The sequence below is a fragment of the Dinoponera quadriceps genome, unplaced genomic scaffold, assembly GCF_001313825.1.
Source record: "Dinoponera quadriceps isolate SergipeBrazil2010 unplaced genomic scaffold, ASM131382v1 scaffold566, whole genome shotgun sequence".
Classification (NCBI taxonomy): Eukaryota; Metazoa; Arthropoda; class Insecta; order Hymenoptera; family Formicidae; genus Dinoponera; species Dinoponera quadriceps.
The window spans coordinates 4664028-4681858 of record NW_014555972.1 but is presented as its reverse complement, the minus strand read 5'-3'; the positions used below and the strand labels follow the sequence as shown (position 1 = coordinate 4681858).

At 46.3% G+C, this 17831-nt stretch overlaps 2 protein-coding genes across 3 annotated transcripts; both read left to right on the top strand.

Annotated features, from left to right (window-relative positions):
• Positions 1 to 2966: 2966 nt before the first annotated feature.
• Positions 2967 to 12049, top strand: LOC106746210 (chorion peroxidase). Of its 2 annotated transcripts, XM_014622520.1 has the most exons (15): positions 2967 to 3038; positions 3550 to 3643; positions 3769 to 3960; positions 4711 to 4907; positions 5829 to 6081; positions 6834 to 6979; positions 8077 to 8318; positions 8601 to 8733; positions 8884 to 9011; positions 9081 to 9190; positions 9708 to 9800; positions 9961 to 10130; positions 10254 to 10362; positions 10754 to 10847; positions 10915 to 12049. In XM_014622520.1, exons 2-15 carry the CDS (start codon positions 3573 to 3575, stop codon positions 10918 to 10920), a joined length of 1944 nt encoding a protein of 647 aa, XP_014478006.1. In that variant the 5' UTR covers positions 2967 to 3038; positions 3550 to 3572; the 3' UTR covers positions 10921 to 12049. The 2 variants fall into 2 exon arrangements, with proteins under 2 accessions (XP_014478006.1, XP_014478004.1); XM_014622518.1 differs by having other exon boundaries at positions 10754 to 12049.
• A 1758-nt stretch (positions 12050 to 13807) lies between these two features.
• Positions 13808 to 16903, top strand: LOC106746168 (microtubule-associated protein futsch-like). Its single transcript, XM_014622422.1, has 2 exons — positions 13808 to 13867; positions 14300 to 16903. The coding sequence occupies exons 1-2, from the start codon at positions 13808 to 13810 to the stop codon at positions 16901 to 16903; spliced, it is 2664 nt and encodes an 887-aa protein (XP_014477908.1).
• Positions 16904 to 17831: the final 928 nt, after the last annotated feature.

The window sequence follows — 17831 nt, the reverse complement described above, 5'->3', positions numbered from 1 at the left end:
GGGTTCAATCGCAAGGTTAATACGCGTGCTCGTACATTAATCTGAATTATAGACCGTTGTCGACGAAAAGTCAACGAAAGGGGGGAATTTCTTCGCTCCGCGGCCGTGGACGCGGTTCTTCGGGTCCGAAACCGGGTTAAGCCGCGCGGCAATTACGCAGCGAAGGAACGCGCCGCATTTCTGCCGGTCGCGCCGTCGTAATTGGCCATAACGCGGTATTCGCAGTTCGATTCGATCTACCTGATCTATCTGTCCGTCTATCGCGGCGGTTCGCATATATACGTGAGTATACGCGAACGGTAACTACCGGCTAATCTAACGCGCGATCGAGCACGGCCGCGTGAGAATCTTGCCGCGGCTAATTGAGCCTTTCGGGGCGCGCCGCTAATGAGCTGCGAGGGGGGGCCGTGTTAAGATAAAAGCGGATTTAAAGTGGTAGTGGGGTGACCGAGACAAAGAAATGGGCGGCGACGAGAAAAGAACAAATTCAGCTTGTTAATTATCATTACACGCTGTGTTATCGCTGTGTTTAATTACTCGTGAAACGCCGACCACCGCTCGTGAAATTCACGTCTTACTGAATATTGTAGATTAAGATTGCAGATTAGGAATGGGATTGTCTAGTCGCAGTGCGACGGCTGCTACTTCGATCGCGATCGCGGACAAATCGTGAACAAACGATTCCATCACGTGTAACTTGAAGGAAGCACAATTAGTTGTGCTTATGCCGGCCATCGTTGTTTGTTTCTCGAACAAACCTGATAGAAACAGCCTAAAAGTGAAATCACATTTCGTCAGTTTATGAACATTGTGTCGTCGGAGTCATCGTCATTTCCTATTATCTTTGAATATCTCTCGTTTCGTCTTTCAAGGAGCGAATTATCGAACATGATTCCTTGTAATCGAATTTTCTTTTAAAGGATTTAAATCGAGTAAGAGGAACGTGAGAAGAGTGAGCCTTTTTCTCAGAAATAAGGCGTTTCTAAATGAGCAAGGAGAAGTTGCAAAAAAGGAGTTGCCTGCAATCTTGACTCGCCCTTCTCGTTGCGCAAGTTGTCTAAGGCATAACTCCGCAATGCCAATCTGCAACATCTAACCTGATACGGACTTAGCAATATGTCATGCGCGATGCATTAAGAATTAAGCGCTGAATCCTCATCATAATTGCGTAATTAACCGGTCGATTCCCCGTCATAATAACGCCATTAACAATCCAACATTCTCTCTCTTCGTCTCCGTGCGCAATTACTATATTGAAGAACTCTTCAGGGAAACTTTTACGAACACTTCGGTGAACACTGCTCCGTCCCTCCGTCCGTTTGACAGTCCACTCGATGACTCGATGAAAACGTACGCAATTGCTCTCGCGTAGCGGTACAACGTTGAACGGACAAATCGACGGGAACGGCACTCTCGAGGAGGGGCGGGGGGTGAGGGTGGGGAGAGCACGGCTGATAAGTGCTCGGCTGATCGGGAGTAAACACAGCCGAGCGTAGACACGCGAGTCGCGTGATCCGCGACCGGCCGGTTTAACGATGGGCGAGCGACGCAGAGCTGCATGTAACGTCGCTCCGATTAACGATGTCACGCACCTACTTCGGCACGCGGAATGTCAAGCGGTCGCCCGGGGACACGACGTAATAACGAGAAAGACGTCGTGCGCGATACGTATGCCTGCCTATCTATCTATTCGCGCGATATGCCGCAGATCGGCCGATCTAGGGATTGAAATTGCGCGTGCTGTCGGCTGTGAAAGCGATTCTCGATCGGCGCGTTTCGAAAGGATCACGACGCGAGTATAACGAGAACGGACTCGAGGCGCGAACGACGACGCCTCGCGCGCACACATGCACATGCACACACACACATGGATGTATCCTCGAATTCGCCGTCGGTCTTACTTGGCGTGTCTCGCGCGTCGGTCACGATTATTTAACGTCGTTGTAAAGAGAAAGATACGGGGAGAGAGAGAAGAAAAAAAGAAAAATGAATGCTGCCGCGAGCAGGCTGAAGTGAGCGCGATTTATGTGTGTATCGAGAGAAAAGTTCCGCGGCTGGCGCAATTCCCGAGAACAGAGTACAGCCGTCTCTCGGACCAGTTATGGTAAGTGCGTCGACGCACGACACCATTATAGAATGCTCTCGTTATTATTACATCGTTACGACGTAACGGTTGCGTCGCGTAACGCTTCGCTGCGAATTAGAAGCGAAAAGCCGCGTTTCTTTTTCTCTCTCTCTCTCTCCCCCCCTCTTCATCCTTCTCAGTCTCCCTCGGCCACCTTCTCTCTCCCGCAGTTCTCGCGTGCACGATTCATCACGATCGGTGAATTCGCGCGGTCTCGTCTCTCGAATGAGATTTGTAGAACAGTTCCGTTATCGTCGTCGTCGTCGTCGCGCGAACTTGGACGGAGCCGTGAGCGAATGTAACGGGCGAGTTGGCGACCCCGTCGTGTCAACCAGCACCCGCACTAAGGGGATAAAAAGAGAAACGGAAGGGTAAAAGGCGGAAGCAGCGGCGAATAGGCGTACGTAAAATATGGCATGGTAGAGAAACGCGGCGAGACCGGGGTCAACCTTCGTCGGCGAGCGAGAGAGCCGCGGGTGGCACGTCAATGCCGTTATAATCCGCGTGGCGGAAACAGGATATGAAAGTCGATTCGCGTGCGATCATAGGAGAGCTAGGACATCTGGGATAGTTTCGGGTTACCTTGATATGAAATATCGCGCGCGCACGGCCGGCGGTCGGGCGAAACGCGCGATGAATTCGCGCGCCGCGGGTTCCCTTCTCACGAAAGTAGGCTGCGAAACACACGTCGAGTAATTAATTCGCTCGCGCGCGCGACAAGGGTGGAGAAGAAGGAAGAAGAGAGAGAGGGGGCATAAATAATCATTTCTTGCTGTGGATCGGCTCTGGCGTAAGTTAAACTTTCATCTTTGTTCTTCCGCCGTCCGCAGCCCCGCCGCGGGAGGGGGAACTCAGACCTGCATCACATACGACGCCGTAAATCATGCCTACGTCGAGGCAAGAAAGCGCGTCAGTGAGTATATCAAATTTCATTAAGAGAGGAATTAATTGCGCGTCAGAAAGTACATGAAATTTCATTAAGAGGAAGTAATTACGCGCGTACGTAATTCATATTATGTGTATCGACAATTTTTTATCGACCGGGAACGACCGATCTCTCCGAGAGCTTCTCACGTTCTCGTATACCGAGAGGAGAAATATCTGTGAAAGATAAGGAACGATTTATTCGGTGTGCGTATTAATAGCATACTTTTACACTACACGAAGAACATTATTTTGTTGGTACAGCATTTTCTTAAAACTGTAATTTAGTTAGCTGAAAAAAAAAAAACCATTGTTCCTTCTATTTGAACGGAAGAGTTTAAATTTAGGTAAATATGTTATCAGCACCCACCGAATAAAAAAATGTTTATCTTTTAGATATTTTCTCTTTAGCGTGTTTGCTCGTTCGCGTTTCTCTTTTCTTCTTATTTCTTTCTTCCTGACGCCTCATACTTTCGTCGCTAACTCGCGATCGCTTGTAGACGTCGCGAGACCGAAGTCGGATATGTGGCGGCCGGAGGACCTGGCGACGGTCGGCGAGCTGCTCCTCGACATCAGCACGAATCTCGCGCAAACGTAAGTCAGCCTTCCCCCTCGTCTCAAGTCCCGCGTGAGATCCCACCCCCTCTCATCGAGATCCGATCGCGATCGACGCTAATCGCTATTTAATTTGAGCTAATCGTTCACCGGTCGGCGCACAGGTACGGACTGACCTACGAAGAGATCGAGAAGAGCCTACCGCTGATCGACACCTCGAAGACGCTCATCCGCGAGGTCTGTCCCGCTTTCCTCAGCAACGTGGAGTGCCGACCGGGCAAGTACCGACGTTACGACGGTCTCTGCACGAATCTGCAGAATCCAACCTGGGGCGCCACCCTGTCACCCTTCGCGAGGTAAGACGTTCTTCCATCGCCGTGCGGACGCTTAAACGGATGACACATAGAAAAACGTAAGTAATAAGGAATTTGACCAATCAATCAGTATCAATCAGTATTTCTTTAGATTTATGCATTCCAAAAGACCATAGAAGTGACGATAAATTGAGCAGAAGCAGTAGCTAAGATTTCAACTGGTTGAAATCTTAATTTCTTCTGCTATCGTGTTTTAGAATAAACCTAAAGAAATATATCGATTAGTTGGTCGATTTCCTTATTGCTTACGTTTTTCAATGTGCCACGGCACTTATCCGACGCAAGCGAGCGCGACGTGCCGCGTCCCGGTGGCTCCTACACGGAGAAAAATAATCTTGCTGCTGTAACGAAACCATCGTTGCTACTGCACATATTCGTTGCAACAACAATAAAATTTAGTTGGTATAACCAAGTTAGCAAAAAGTTGGTATAAAAAAGCCGAAAATAAAATTGCTGTGTCCAAGTAAATATTATCTATTTTGTTCGGATTAAGTAAATATTTCTTGAATGTAGCACATTGGAGGAAGAAAAGTGCTACATTCAAGTAATATTTACTTAATTCAAATAAAATAAACTACTGCAATACTCCTTAGTAAATATTTACTTGGACATAGCAATTTCTTCTTTTTTTATTTTCAGTGTACAGTAACCGGGGGTTTTTCTGCGGCAACAAAATCCGCCGTGTCGGCAAATTCTTTTTCCCCGTTGTACGAATCGTTCTCTACGTTGCAGGTTGATGAGTCCGCAATTCGCGGACGGCCTGTCGGCGCCAAGGATATCCGTGACGGGTCATGAGCTACCGTTGTCGCGAGTGGTGTCACGCACCATGCACCCCGACGAAGGTTACCACGACCACGCCGGCACGGTGATGGTGATCGCATGGGGACAGTTCATGGACCACGACTACACCCTGACCGGGACGCCTTTAGGTACTTTTTGTATTCCAGCCTATCTGGGGCACGACGGCGATCTGGAGCACGACGTAATGATCGACGATACGGCCAGGCCGATCGATCCTGAGGAAAGCCACCGACAGACCGGTGGTGGTCCATACGTTCGAAAGATTGAAGTCCACGGTTTCGATCGCGCGGGTAGAATAGAAATTAGAAAGCGCGTCTTGAACGTCGAGAACGGATTGCTCAAGCTGCTCAAGTCGAATCAACTGTATCGAGATATTTGATACGCGCTCGCTCGCTCGTTCGTTCACGCGCGCGCGCGTGCATCGTAGATCGCACGACCCTTCCACGAGCCTGATCGTTTACCGTATATATCGAAAGGAGGGTAACTACGAGAGAAAGCGAACGAGAGAAGGCGAAACGATCGCCCGGCCGGATAAACTAATCACGTGTCCGTGACGTTTTCGAGCATTTCGCTTTCGAGATCATTCGCTCGCGAATGTGTCAACCAGAATTGGCGAGCCGCGAAACCTGCGACCGTTCGGGACACGGACTGCGACACTTGGCCAATTATCGGACGGTTCTCGGAAGAGAGAATTATTTAGAATGCAATTCCACTGACGCCCGCGGGCGATCCCACGTGTACGGCGTTGACCCGGGTCCAGGAAGAGATAATTGATCGACGATCTCGCTCGTTTCTAACGCAGGGTCGAGAGGTTGCGACACGCGAGCTAGACCATCACTCTCCGCGTCTCTTCGTTGAACTTCCCGCGCTACATCCGTCCGTTGCGCGGATTAAATTATCGTGGCTAACGTCAGGCTGCTAAAGATTTCTCTTAATATGTGGTTGAGTTTCTTCTAGCCCGAATCGTGAGAGCCGATATGCGCGAGTATAGAATGCGCACGCTATCACACTGTTTCGCTATCATTATCGTATATATCGCATCCCCGCAGATCCCCTGAATCGAAATGACCCGGAGGAATGCTGCTCCCGGCCGCCTCACCTGAAGAATCCTTACTGCAACGAGATCTTCATACCGGAGGATGATTACTTCTACCGGTTATTCAACGTTCGCTGCATGGACTTCGTCCGCGCTTTTCCCGCCGTTCGACCCGGCTGTCGCCTCGGCTCTCGGGTGCCTTTCAATCTTCTCACGGGTGTGCTGGACGGCAACACCGTTTACGGCATTACGGAAGTTTTCGCCAGGTATGAGTTTAATGTAACAAGTAATAACGCAAAGAGAAATGACCGTTTTCACTCCGTGTTCATCTATACAGAAAATCTCCTGAGGTCTAATGGGGATCTTCAGTTCGATTTTCTCAAAAATGTGGACTCTGATTGAAAAAATTACGCAGGAGTAATTGTGATATTTGAAACACGCAATTCTAAGCAAAAATCTTGAACTATTTTATTTATTCAATGTTTTTTTGATTTCCATGTTATTAAAACTCAACGAAACATATGAAATGTCTTATGTATTCTATACCGTATAAATAAAAAATATAAATATTCCAAAATCATAAATATTCAAATTGGTTTAGATATATTTTTTTTTCATTTTTATTCTATTTCAGTAGTTCGTAAAAAAAGGAATTCTCTATATTTCAGTGTCGGTTAACATATTATGGATATTAATTTTGGTGTTAATTTTTGATATAATATTTGTATTTTTCAACATATTCTCTTTGTATTAAATTAACATAAAAATTTGTGTGGACCGTTTAGAAGATGTAAAATGTGTTAAATTTGACACAGAACTTTTTACCGTGTATTAAACTGCGCCCTCTCTTTTAAAGCATCTAAATTCAATTTTTAAATATTAACTAATTTAACTCAATACACAAAATAGTTGTGCAGGTTATTTTGTTCTACATACTACGCATTTTAAGGGGATATTATGATACTCTAAATAAATAATAAATACATAATAAATAAATAAATAAATATTTTCTTTTCAGGAAACTTCGCATGGGCTATGGCGGATTACTGCGGATGAATCCGGTCTTCGCAGAATACGGCCTGAAGGATCTGTTGCCACTGAAACTGGACATACCGGACGAAGGATGCACTCGGCCGAACCGATCGATGTACTGCTTCGAAGCCGGTAACTCAGAACGTTTCCCGGAAAAATATTTCGAGAATATCCCGTGGAGATAATCTCCATTGCGTGCGCCCGACATATTATTAGCTCACGCGGCGGTCGTGACAAATCAAACGCCCGACGATTATCTCTTCGCGCAACGACTTTCGCGGAATCGAACGGCGCCAGAACCCGCGATTCAAGACGCGTGCTATTAATTCGATTACGTGTTCATTCGAATCCACAATGAACGTGTACGTGCGACGACACGTGAGTCAACTGGTCGGACATGGCCGTGCTTAATGCAACCATTCTGTTTTTCGCTGATTTTTCCGCGGCTGGTGATACACAATGAAGCGGTAAGTCACGCTTGTTCTCGCGGTGGTGACGGCTTACCTTAACCCGCCTATCACTCGTTCCCCAAGAGCGAGAGAGATGGCTATGATCGACGCGATCGTCCCTCCCCCCGTGATTTCGCGCCAGCATATCTCACTCGCTCTCGACCGGCAGAAATCATTTTCCCACGTCGCGGAGATCAAATGCCTCGCGCCTACATACACCGGCCAGGCCGACCGAAGGTTTCGTGAGATGAAACAATTCGACGGTGACGATAATTGTACGCCCGTTCATCGCCCACCGATTCACGGAGATCACAGGTCCTTATTGAAGCTGGCAGAGACGGGAACCGGTACGCTAAACCATAAATCTCCCGCCCGAGCGAGCATCGTCACCCACGTGGCCTGTGATCCGCGTGAACCGCATATTACGAAAAAATTGGACGTTGCACAGAGAGATTACAGTCATAATCACTCGAGTTTTTCGGCATTTCGGCCAACATACCGGATTGGCCGTTCGCTCCCGCGTTATCGTCGGGTTCGGGCGATTTCACGCGGATCGGAAAAGGAATGTTCTCGCAACTACAAGGCCGTCGAGCTTCCACAAAGTCACAGGAGAGTGGGGAAAATTCACACGTGTACGACCGCTCCGTGAGTTGTTATCCCACTTATCGGGCCGCGATTGACGCATATTAATCGCGAGGTGATCGGGAAGAATTTTTCCCTCAGACCGGTCGATCAGAGCCCTCGATCACACGGCGTTCGTTCGTCTGTCTTTACTTTCAGGTGAGATTCGAGTGAACGAACAGCTGGTATTGACCTGCATGCACACGCTGATGGCGCGAGAGCATAATCGGCTCGCCAAAGCGCTGGCTCTCGTCAATCCGCATTGGGACGATGAGATTCTCTTCCAGGAAGCCAGGCGCATCGTCATTGCGCAAATTCAACACATCACCTATAACGAGTTCCTGCCGATATTACTCGGCAAAGACGTTATGGAGAAATTCGGACTTCTCCTCGAGAAAGAGGTGAGTGAGATTAATGATTCGAAAATGCACGTTTCCGCGAAAAGAGGAGAAAAAAAGAGTAAGTGCGCGATTACACATTAATTACGAGTACCGTAACTTATCCGCAAATGAGGAAACTTTCACGAGAGGTTGCCAGGTAAACCGCGCGCTCTCGCGCTGGTCGAATGAAAAATCCGAACAAAGGATTCACGACGATACGCGCACCCTCTGTTCGTTTTTTCACGGATATCGACCATAGCGATGGACACGCGTAGTGATGTCGTAAGATTTAACTCCCCGCAGAAATACTGGGACGGATACGACTCGAGCATAAATCCCGGCGTGATAGACGCTTTCGCAGCCGCCGCTTTTCGATTCGGCCACTCGCTGTTGCCTACGGCTGTGGAGCGATGGAGCAAGGCGCACAAATTCATCGGTAAGCGCGACACCGCACCCACCACACGGCATGCGTCGAAAGTGGTTTCTCTCACTTGCCGGTTCTCCGAATAACCCGGCTTCGAAGTTCGCGATTTTCCGCGAAATTTCTCCTCGAATCTCTCCGGCTAACTACGAACGTCTCTTGCAGCCTCAAAAAGACTGTCGGACCTGATAAGACGTCCTTACGATCTGTATCGCGCCGGTGTGTTCGACGAATATATCATGGGACTGATGAATCAAGTCGCCCAGGCTATGGACGATTCGATAACGCAAGAAGTAAGACGCGGCGATCGTTAGAAACGCGCGATTTTACCCCACGATTTTACATCGCTCCTCTTCTTGCAGGTGACGAATCATCTGTTCAAGAAAGTGGGGGCGAAATTCGGAATGGATCTGGTGTCTTTTAACATGCAACGTGGCCGCGAGTTCGGTATTCCAAGTTACATGGAATTCAGGTGAGCCGAGATATCATTAAGCCCCGTTTGCAACTCTCTCTCCTCTCTTTTGTTCGATTAACTATAATGTTTACTGTTATAAATGTTGTATATAAATAAGGCTACTATCGCTACCACTGTAACAGCACTTACTACAAAAATGGATTTCCTGGCTATAATTATTTCACCATTCATTTATAGTCACACGAAAAAAATAATTCTGCTGACATAATTAAATTTTCCATTACCCGGGGACGAGAATTCGATTGAAACGGTTCCCGTAGGAGGTTTTAACTCAGTCAGTCGCTCTCGGTCGTCTCAATCGAGTTTTTTAACGCAGCTAAATAATCACGCGAAAATATGCTCAGTCGCGATAATCGAGATACCATTTCTTGTCACCGAGTTTTTATCTGGTTCTTAGGCAACGAAAAGTTCAGTCACGCAGGAACGAGCGAGTTCTTTCTTCCCACACAAATTTACCAATCACTTTCTCCTCGGTGCAAAAAATACATGCCCTTTCGTGATTTGATCGTTTCAGGAAATACTGCGGCCTGCCCGAAGCGGACAACTTCGAGGAGCTGTTCGGCTCCATGCCGAACGAGACGATCAGACGATACAGAACTATTTTCCGGTGAGTGTCGCACGTTCTTTAAGAGCCGGCGGCGAAGCCTTCGGAATATCGAAAAGCCGATCGATCAAACTCTCGCGTCTCATTACTCAGTCAGCGGGCCGATCGCGGCTCTAAAAATAGCGTATCACCGCGAGATAACACCTGGCCGCGTTGCTTTCAGACATCCCGCAGACATCGATTTATGGTCAGGCGGTGTGTCCGAAAGACCGCTTCCGGGTAGCATGCTCGGGCCAACCTTCGCCTGCGTGATCGCCACGCAGTTCAGTCATTCACGTCGCGGCGACAGATTCTGGTACGAGCTGCCGAACCAGCCATCGTCCTTCACTCTCGGTAAGATCCCTTTCGAATTGGCGAGAGTCGCGCGCGGGCGCGCCACCCAAGGACTCGATAATCGTCCGACGCATAACGAAACGTTTACTTTTTCAAACCGCTCTCTCGCTTTCACTTTTCTAGAACAACTGAACGAGATTCGAAAGACAAAGCTCGCCCGAGTGATCTGCGATAATACCGATCTCATCGACACGACACAGATCTATCCCATGGTACTTCCCGATCACGACATGTAAGTTTTGCCGATTCCCTCGTAGTCTTCCGGGTAGAAAAACCTCGCGAGTGTCTGGCCACAAGGTAGCAAACGTGTGTTAACATCGTAACTAGATAGGTGATGTAACGCTTACTTCCAGTGGCTACATAATTATGTTGGCGGACAAGAAATTACAGTTATGGGATGAAAAATCCCAACTAGTCGCCAGCCGATAATGCAACGATCCCTTCTGCACATTCTTGAAATTTTTATAAAATAACATAAACTCTTAATTTTTATTCGCTACCTGACCCGACCCGAAATGACTTTTCGCTGCTTCCAAGATTTTTTCTTTATCGAAAAATTAACTTCACCTTGTTTGTTTGTTTTTCTCTTTTGTAATGGACCTTTTTATCTCTCCGATGGCCAGAAATCCTCGAGTCCCGTGTCGAACCCAGATTCTACCAAGCATCGATTTGTCGAAATGGGCCGAATTTCCTACGACGGGTCACGGCGCACAATACGTGAGTAATCTAGCGGGCCAGTACGGGCAGTTCGGAAAATAAGAGAGGGTCTCTTTCACCACTCTAGATATAAATAAAGCGCTCCTAGGCGAACACCAACTACTACTACTACCACCACCACCACCACCACCACCACCACTACATAACCAAGCGAGTCACGAGTCGAGAAGCCCAACCCTTAGGCACTTTAACCCAAGACCACCCCGTAGGCATGCACGTATTAAAGTAGAGTAAAAAAAAAGAGTAAACCTCAGGCTTTTAAGACGGAACGAGTCGACTCTCGATTGAACCACGTAGCCACGATGGAAATGGAGCACAGATTCGGTCAGTGTCGATGACACTCGACCCGTCGTTTCGGTAGCGTGACACGCAGTCGTTTCGACTTTCGCAAATCAAAATTCCACGCGGTGTGACATCTTGATAAATGAATCGGCCCCGAACGGAACCTCGATAAAAATCTCGTGGATGTAGATATAGGTTTCCCCACATGACATTTGGACACTCCTTCATTCTCACGCACAACCATGAGCTTTGCAGCTTCCCCATTGTCATGATTATTTACCATAGCGTTATTTAACGAATACATAGTGTCTTTACGCTGTATTTCAACTCGCAGATGTGATTCCGCACGGATAACACGTCTGGAAATCTCATTATGAGAGATCTGGCCATAGCCCGTAATTATATTATTAAGTCATGTACATTGATCGTATAGATTGCGTTTATTAGTGTCTTATTATCCGACTCTTTCCATACATTAATATTAATTGTCTCTTATACGACACGCTCAGAGCAATTTTCCCCAGAACCACTATAGTGATTTTACTTTCGACACAAAATGTCACGCCTTCAACATTACCCACAATACTGTATATCAATATACACCTTTTGTATATAGCGAATCACAATCAAGTCGAATCATTCTTTGCACGTAACCGTCTGTCACAGCTCCCTCAGCGTCATGGACCATTATAACGTTATGTAGCAGTGCTTAATATCTAGTCCTCTCTACTCTGTGGAATAAGTACTCCCCCCTCTCCCCGATTTCTAGTACACAAAGTACACCGAAATTGATCTTAATGACACTCCGTCTCGTGCCTTTGAAAATAAGATTGAAAAAAAAGAAAAAAACTGTATCGGTCAATTATATAAAAATCCCCGTCTATGTATTCAATGCGAAGCGCGATCATTTGACTATGTACTTTCGATTGTGGTTACTAATGGTATATTTAAGTTGAAATCTTTAAACTCTTTCTATCCATAATGTAACCGCATACTACTATGTGGAATTGTAAGTGCCATCTTTTTAAATGATACTTCGAGCAATAAAGCTTTTATTATCGTCCTGTTTTATATTTCGCTTTTTTCTCATTTTCGTTCTACTGCAACGTCGTTTGTCGCGGAAAGAAACTCGTATCATTCGTAAACTGGAAATGCAGGTCGATACGCGGCAGCATTTTTCACACCTCTCAAACTTTCTTTCAAGCTTATACTAGTATGTATATAAAAATAAATCTTTCCTACCTATGTCCAGTAATCGTATTCTTTTACGCTGTATTGTAATTTTCGCACACATTTCGCACGCGATAAAATACGTGAGAATTTCAGTTCAGGTTATTTTCGGACAGAAAAAAATAACACACATCAAAATATATTTTATCAATTATTTCTGTTGTCATTCATTCGCATCGTTCTACATTCCCAGTCTACGTTTCCAAGTATCTCTTCCGATACCAGGTGAAGTATCGCGTCCGGCAGTATCGTATGCTCGATACCGCTCCTCTCAGAATCAGATGATCGCGTTTGTGATCCCGAAATACGTGATCGCATTCTTGTATATCTCGTTCTCATTTCATTTTCTCACCCCGCATCCCCCCGCCGACCACCGTGCACCTACATCAGTACCTACAATTACCTATTGTACTATAGCGATGGGTGGAGGAGCAATTGCTTGACGTGCCGGGACGGCCGGTGAAACCGGCGATGGTACGGGAGCACTACGACAGGCAGCGAGCTTACCGCATCTTCTTTGAGAGTATTAACGGCATTGCTTCGTATCTGGGCTTCACGAGAAAGTAACGTGCACCGGGGACGGCAAACGCCTGCTCGTAAAATATATCCACATCCGCCATACGTCATTGCTGTTCTCATTCTCTGTCTCTAAAGACAATCTCGTGTTCATCGCGTGAATGTGAAAGAAATGCGGCAGACTCGATCATCGATATCGATTATATACGTATTCTTATTTATATTAGGGAATGTATATGTATGCATGCGTAATGGTGCGCGCACGTATGCGTGTAGTATCACTGTACTTACTGAAGTATCTCTTTCTCTCTAGACGCTCTCTAAGCTCGACGATAAAGGTTCAGATATACATATCCATTTAACATAGACTGTGTCGCATACGTAGAGTAATGTCGCGTTTTAACGAGTAACGACGAACTGAGCAACTGTTGATCATCGAGCGACAAATCATTATTTTTCTATCGCCGTTTTAGCCTGTATGTCCATTCATGATTTTATATACGTAATTTACATTGTTTACGCGACGCGATGTAAATTTTGTGATCATATAGCTACAACGAAAAGAAGTTGAGCGACGACTTCTTTTTTTTTTTTTTAACACAATGTCGCAGAGTACGAACGCACATATAGGTTTCACCTGATGGCTGAATTAAGTACATTAATTTATTAATTTCCATCGCTTGAGATATTATATACATATATGTGTGTGTATGTATAATGAGTAAAGGTGTAAATATACACGCGCACAGTGGCTCGGAAAGTTGCGCGACGTCGATATTTCTCGCCCTTTTTAAATTATATTACAAATACAAATTCGCGACCGAAGTGCAGGTTTCCCGCGCCATTGTGACGGCGTAATTGTCATTTGTATGCTGTATTTTGTATATAATTATAATCAACGAATAAAGTCACTTTAACAGGAGTGCCATTTAATGAACCTCCACCTATTTTTCTGTATTACTGTCGACCCGTCGAACAAGCAGCAGGTGCACGTAAGTTGGTTGAAAGAAGCCCGCAAAAGGTGTTACACGTTTAACGACCCGTTGGGAAATCAGTATCATTTTACAACATAGTGGCACGATGTATTATTACATATATTACACAGTAGTCACGCACGTGGGTACAGCTTGATACCGCAAGAATTATATACGAGGTATGAAACATAAAATTTATGTACATTTTCCTTCATGATTTCATATATATTATGCCATATATTATTAACGACATCGGATTATATTTTATAACATATAATGGAATGTTATAAAATATATTCCGTGTTACGTTTTACGTCAACGTTATTTTTATTTCCGATAATTTATTACTTTTAATTAACGCTTCATGCTTACCTTCGGTATGATTTACAAAATTGCACGATTGTTATATTGTGTCACATTGTTTCTAATTTTAAATCGATAATTTTCCAGGATGTCGTAACAGAGAAATCTGCACAAGCTGCATCAGAAATTAAGCCCGTAATGCAGCCAGCCTATATTAGCAATTTCATTAGCAGATCGAAGGTTTCATTCACGAGGAAAAACTCGGTGGACAGCCTAGAAAAGAAACCGAGCGAACCTTGGTGGACGCATCATGCGCATCCGCAGCAGCCGAAAGGATCTCTGAAGCAACAGATTGCGTCGCAAACATTTTCTCCCCGAGACGAGCGAGATGAAAATACAAAGCTGCCTCTCGAAATGGACGCGGTCAAGATTACAACAATTATAGAGACCATGCGACGAAGAGTACAAAGAAGCGCTCGAACAGCAGAGGGAACGAAAGGTTCCATCCAGGAGATAATCGCGAGGAAACGTTCGAGACGTTCGTTACGCGAGTCGGGAAATGATCGGGCGATGGCGACTAAAAATTTGCGAAGAGTTCAACAGGGAAAACTCCTCCCAACCACAAAACGCGCAACCAACACGCGTAATCTCCAGGCAACGGGCGACACCTCCGTACCGAGCACTGTGTTTTACAAACGCATCTGGGAATACATCAACGGTACACGTCCCCACTCCGACATTATCAGCAGCTGCAGTGCCTTGGGAAATAATTCCAACAAAACGGACAACTCCACGTGCGTCGATAAAGATCCCGCTGTTTCGCAGTCGCAGAAAGGTGAGCTTCGATCGGTAGCTTCTACCGTGAAACCGGAGCGAGAACTATACGAGCATATCTGGGACATCATCAACGCGACGTCGGGGAATCACCAAGTGAAGTACGGTAACGCGAAGGCTCGTTCCAAACGAGACACGAGTATCCCGATAGGTAAGACTTTCAAGGCGGCTTCCGGCCGCTCGTGCGTGCAAGAAGAGGAAGCCGATCGCGAAGGAGACGAGCAAGCGCGAACGACGGACGAAGGAGCGAACGAAGAAGCTTACACGATACAGCCACGAGAGATATCCGCTTCCGACCCTTACATATCTGGATTTTGGGCGCTGGTGAATCAACAATGGCAGCCGAAAACTGCGATTTCGGATGCAGTGGAAGAATCGGAATTGAGCGATCCGATCGTGTCGTCGCGAGCGAACGCTGCGAGCGAAGCGACCGAGGTGGCCGATCTGAACCGACCGTCAGCTCAGAGCGACATCGACGACTCGTCCGAGGACACTTTGACGACGACGGGAGACGCGGGCGAGGAAACCCGAAGAGACAAGCCGGATCTCACGGAGCCTGGACCGCCGTATCCTCCTGGCCGCGAAAATTCCAACAGTTCGTCACTTTCGCCAGCCGACACGGTCGATAAAGCTTCGCAAAAGGATGATCGAGCGGAATACGCGGAACACGATGAGAAGGCCGGCCCGTTGTACGACCCTGCTAACATACCTTACGTCGAGGTGCCGGATTACTCTGATCAGCGGGATGATACTTTGGACAAGGGCAATCGTAGCGCGAGCGAAGTCCAATACAAGGAGGAGTACGATGATGGCGATTACGCCGGTCACGGGAGCTCTTATCGCGCGGATGATTCCTCCTCCAAGTCCCCGAACGCCGAGTTTCCATCACTTCCGGCTACTCAGGCCGGAAATGACGGGTTGGAAAGCTCGTCAAACACGAACGTCTCGCGCTGCGCAGAAAATCAGAATTCCACGGAATGCGCCGATAAGCGAGACGCACGCGATCACTCGGATGATGATATAAGCAGCGACGCTTATCGCGCCCCGGAAGCTTCCGCGGGATCGGCGCGCTCCGCGCAGCGCGAAGACTCCGTCGAGGATTTCGCGCCGATCACTTTCGACATCAACGACTACAACAAGCCGTTCGACCTGGACGCTTTTCTCAAGAACGAGCCTATTTTCGAGCGTGTGCACGGTGCCGCCAGCGAGGCGGAGATGAGACACGAAGATGATGAGAAAGGTGCAGATCACGATGACGTCGATACGAAAGAAAGCGAAAAAAGCGATCGCGATGACGAATCGGAGGAAATCGAAAAAAGCGATCGCGATGACGAGACCGATGATTACACCACGTCTCCGAAAGGAGGATGGTACGGTTACTTCGTGAAAAACGCAGACTTCCACAATGACGCAAATGCCGCTTCGCACGATGACGACGAGGCGGAAAAAAAGTATCGCGATCCTCACGCGGAGAAGGAAGGGAAAAGCAGCGAGACGATCGGCAACAGGGCTCACGGTCCTCCCGACGATCGAGATTTTCTAAAGCATATTTTTGAAAAGGACAACGACGACGAAGAGTCCCGGCCCGACGTGGTCAACACGGAGGACGAATTCTTGTCCCGTTATTTTACAGAGGATGTACTGCGCCAGCTGCGGGAGAACACGACGGCCGCGGAAGATAGGAAACGGGAGGAGTCGAGGAACAGGGAGGACGTTCACGAAACGTTGTCGAGAATCTTGGATAAGAAGGATCGTTTTTCCAGATTAGATGAGGACCTGGACAAAAAAATCAAAGAAGGCGAGGCGGTGCCGATCAGATACAACAATTTCTGGAGCCTGGAATACGAATCGCCTCGTAGAAAAGATAATTCAGTAGAGGCAGAGAAGGAGGAGGAGGAGGAAGAGGAGGAAGCTTAAGCGCAATTTTGTGCCGGAAAGACGGACTGACGGAAAGGAAGAATTAGCTCCCACAGCTAGAAATTAGTAGAAGCTAATTTTTTTTGTCCGTGCTTGCACATCCGTTATCGCACGCGTTCTCGTTTCGAAGCGAAATGTGATACGCAATTAATTGTAATTGCAATTATCATGCTGTTATTATGTTATGTAATTAGGGATCAATTGTTGTGTAATATTTACTTTACGATATCGTTATGGTGCTAAATGTCGTTGCGATGTAATTGAACGTTATTGAAGATTAAATATCGACGATATATACTCTTCTCAATCGACTTTGTGTATTCATTCGAATGGACGTTATGTTGGATCAATGTTATGAATCAATTATACAAAAATAATTATCGCAGGGCGAATAGGGAGAGTGTGAGAAATGAGTTGAATTAACCCTTTTCAGGTGTACTGATATGTATGTGTACGTTTAGATAGGTTCAATTTTTCATGATTAATTCAAACATTGTCGACAAAAATTGGAAATATTTACATTAATTATGAACGTTTCAATCTTCCTTAATATATTTTCGCCTCAAGATCGGCGCTGACTCTTACTTGCCTGTATTTTCCTTTACTGATTATACATTTTGAGAGTTTTTATGTATTTATTCAATTGTTGACAGAGAGAAAAAGAGAGAAAAAGAAACGAATTACTGTGAATAAATATTAACCATAAAATTCCACAGTAAGAAAAAGAGAAATATTGCCACAGTAAGAAAAAGAGAAATATTGACTGACAAATATATTTACCATCACTTTAAAATTAAGTTCTTCTAACTTGAATAAACTCATCCCCCGAAGAAGGGGATTAAAGAGACGAGAGGGACGTGTTTAACGAAATTATTCTCTAACTGAGAGAGATAACGTAACAGGTAGCTCCAACTGCAAAAAGGGCCGT

Excerpts from the sequence above, each read along its gene's own strand:
- LOC106746210 (XM_014622518.1), top strand. The coding sequence starts at position 3,573 with ATGTGGCGGCCGGAGGACCTGGCGACGGTCGGCGAGCTGCTCCTCGAC. Across the intron at positions 9,801-9,960 it reads CGATACAGAACTATTTTCCG|ACATCCCGCAGACATCGATT; the intron begins GTGAGTGTCGCA and ends CGTTGCTTTCAG. Across the intron at positions 10,363-10,753 it reads GTACTTCCCGATCACGACAT|AAATCCTCGAGTCCCGTGTC; the intron begins GTAAGTTTTGCC and ends TCCGATGGCCAG.
- LOC106746168 (XM_014622422.1), top strand. The coding sequence starts at position 13,808 with ATGAACCTCCACCTATTTTTCTGTATTACTGTCGACCCGTCGAACAAG. Across the intron at positions 13,868-14,299 it reads CGAACAAGCAGCAGGTGCAC|GATGTCGTAACAGAGAAATC; the intron begins GTAAGTTGGTTG and ends ATAATTTTCCAG.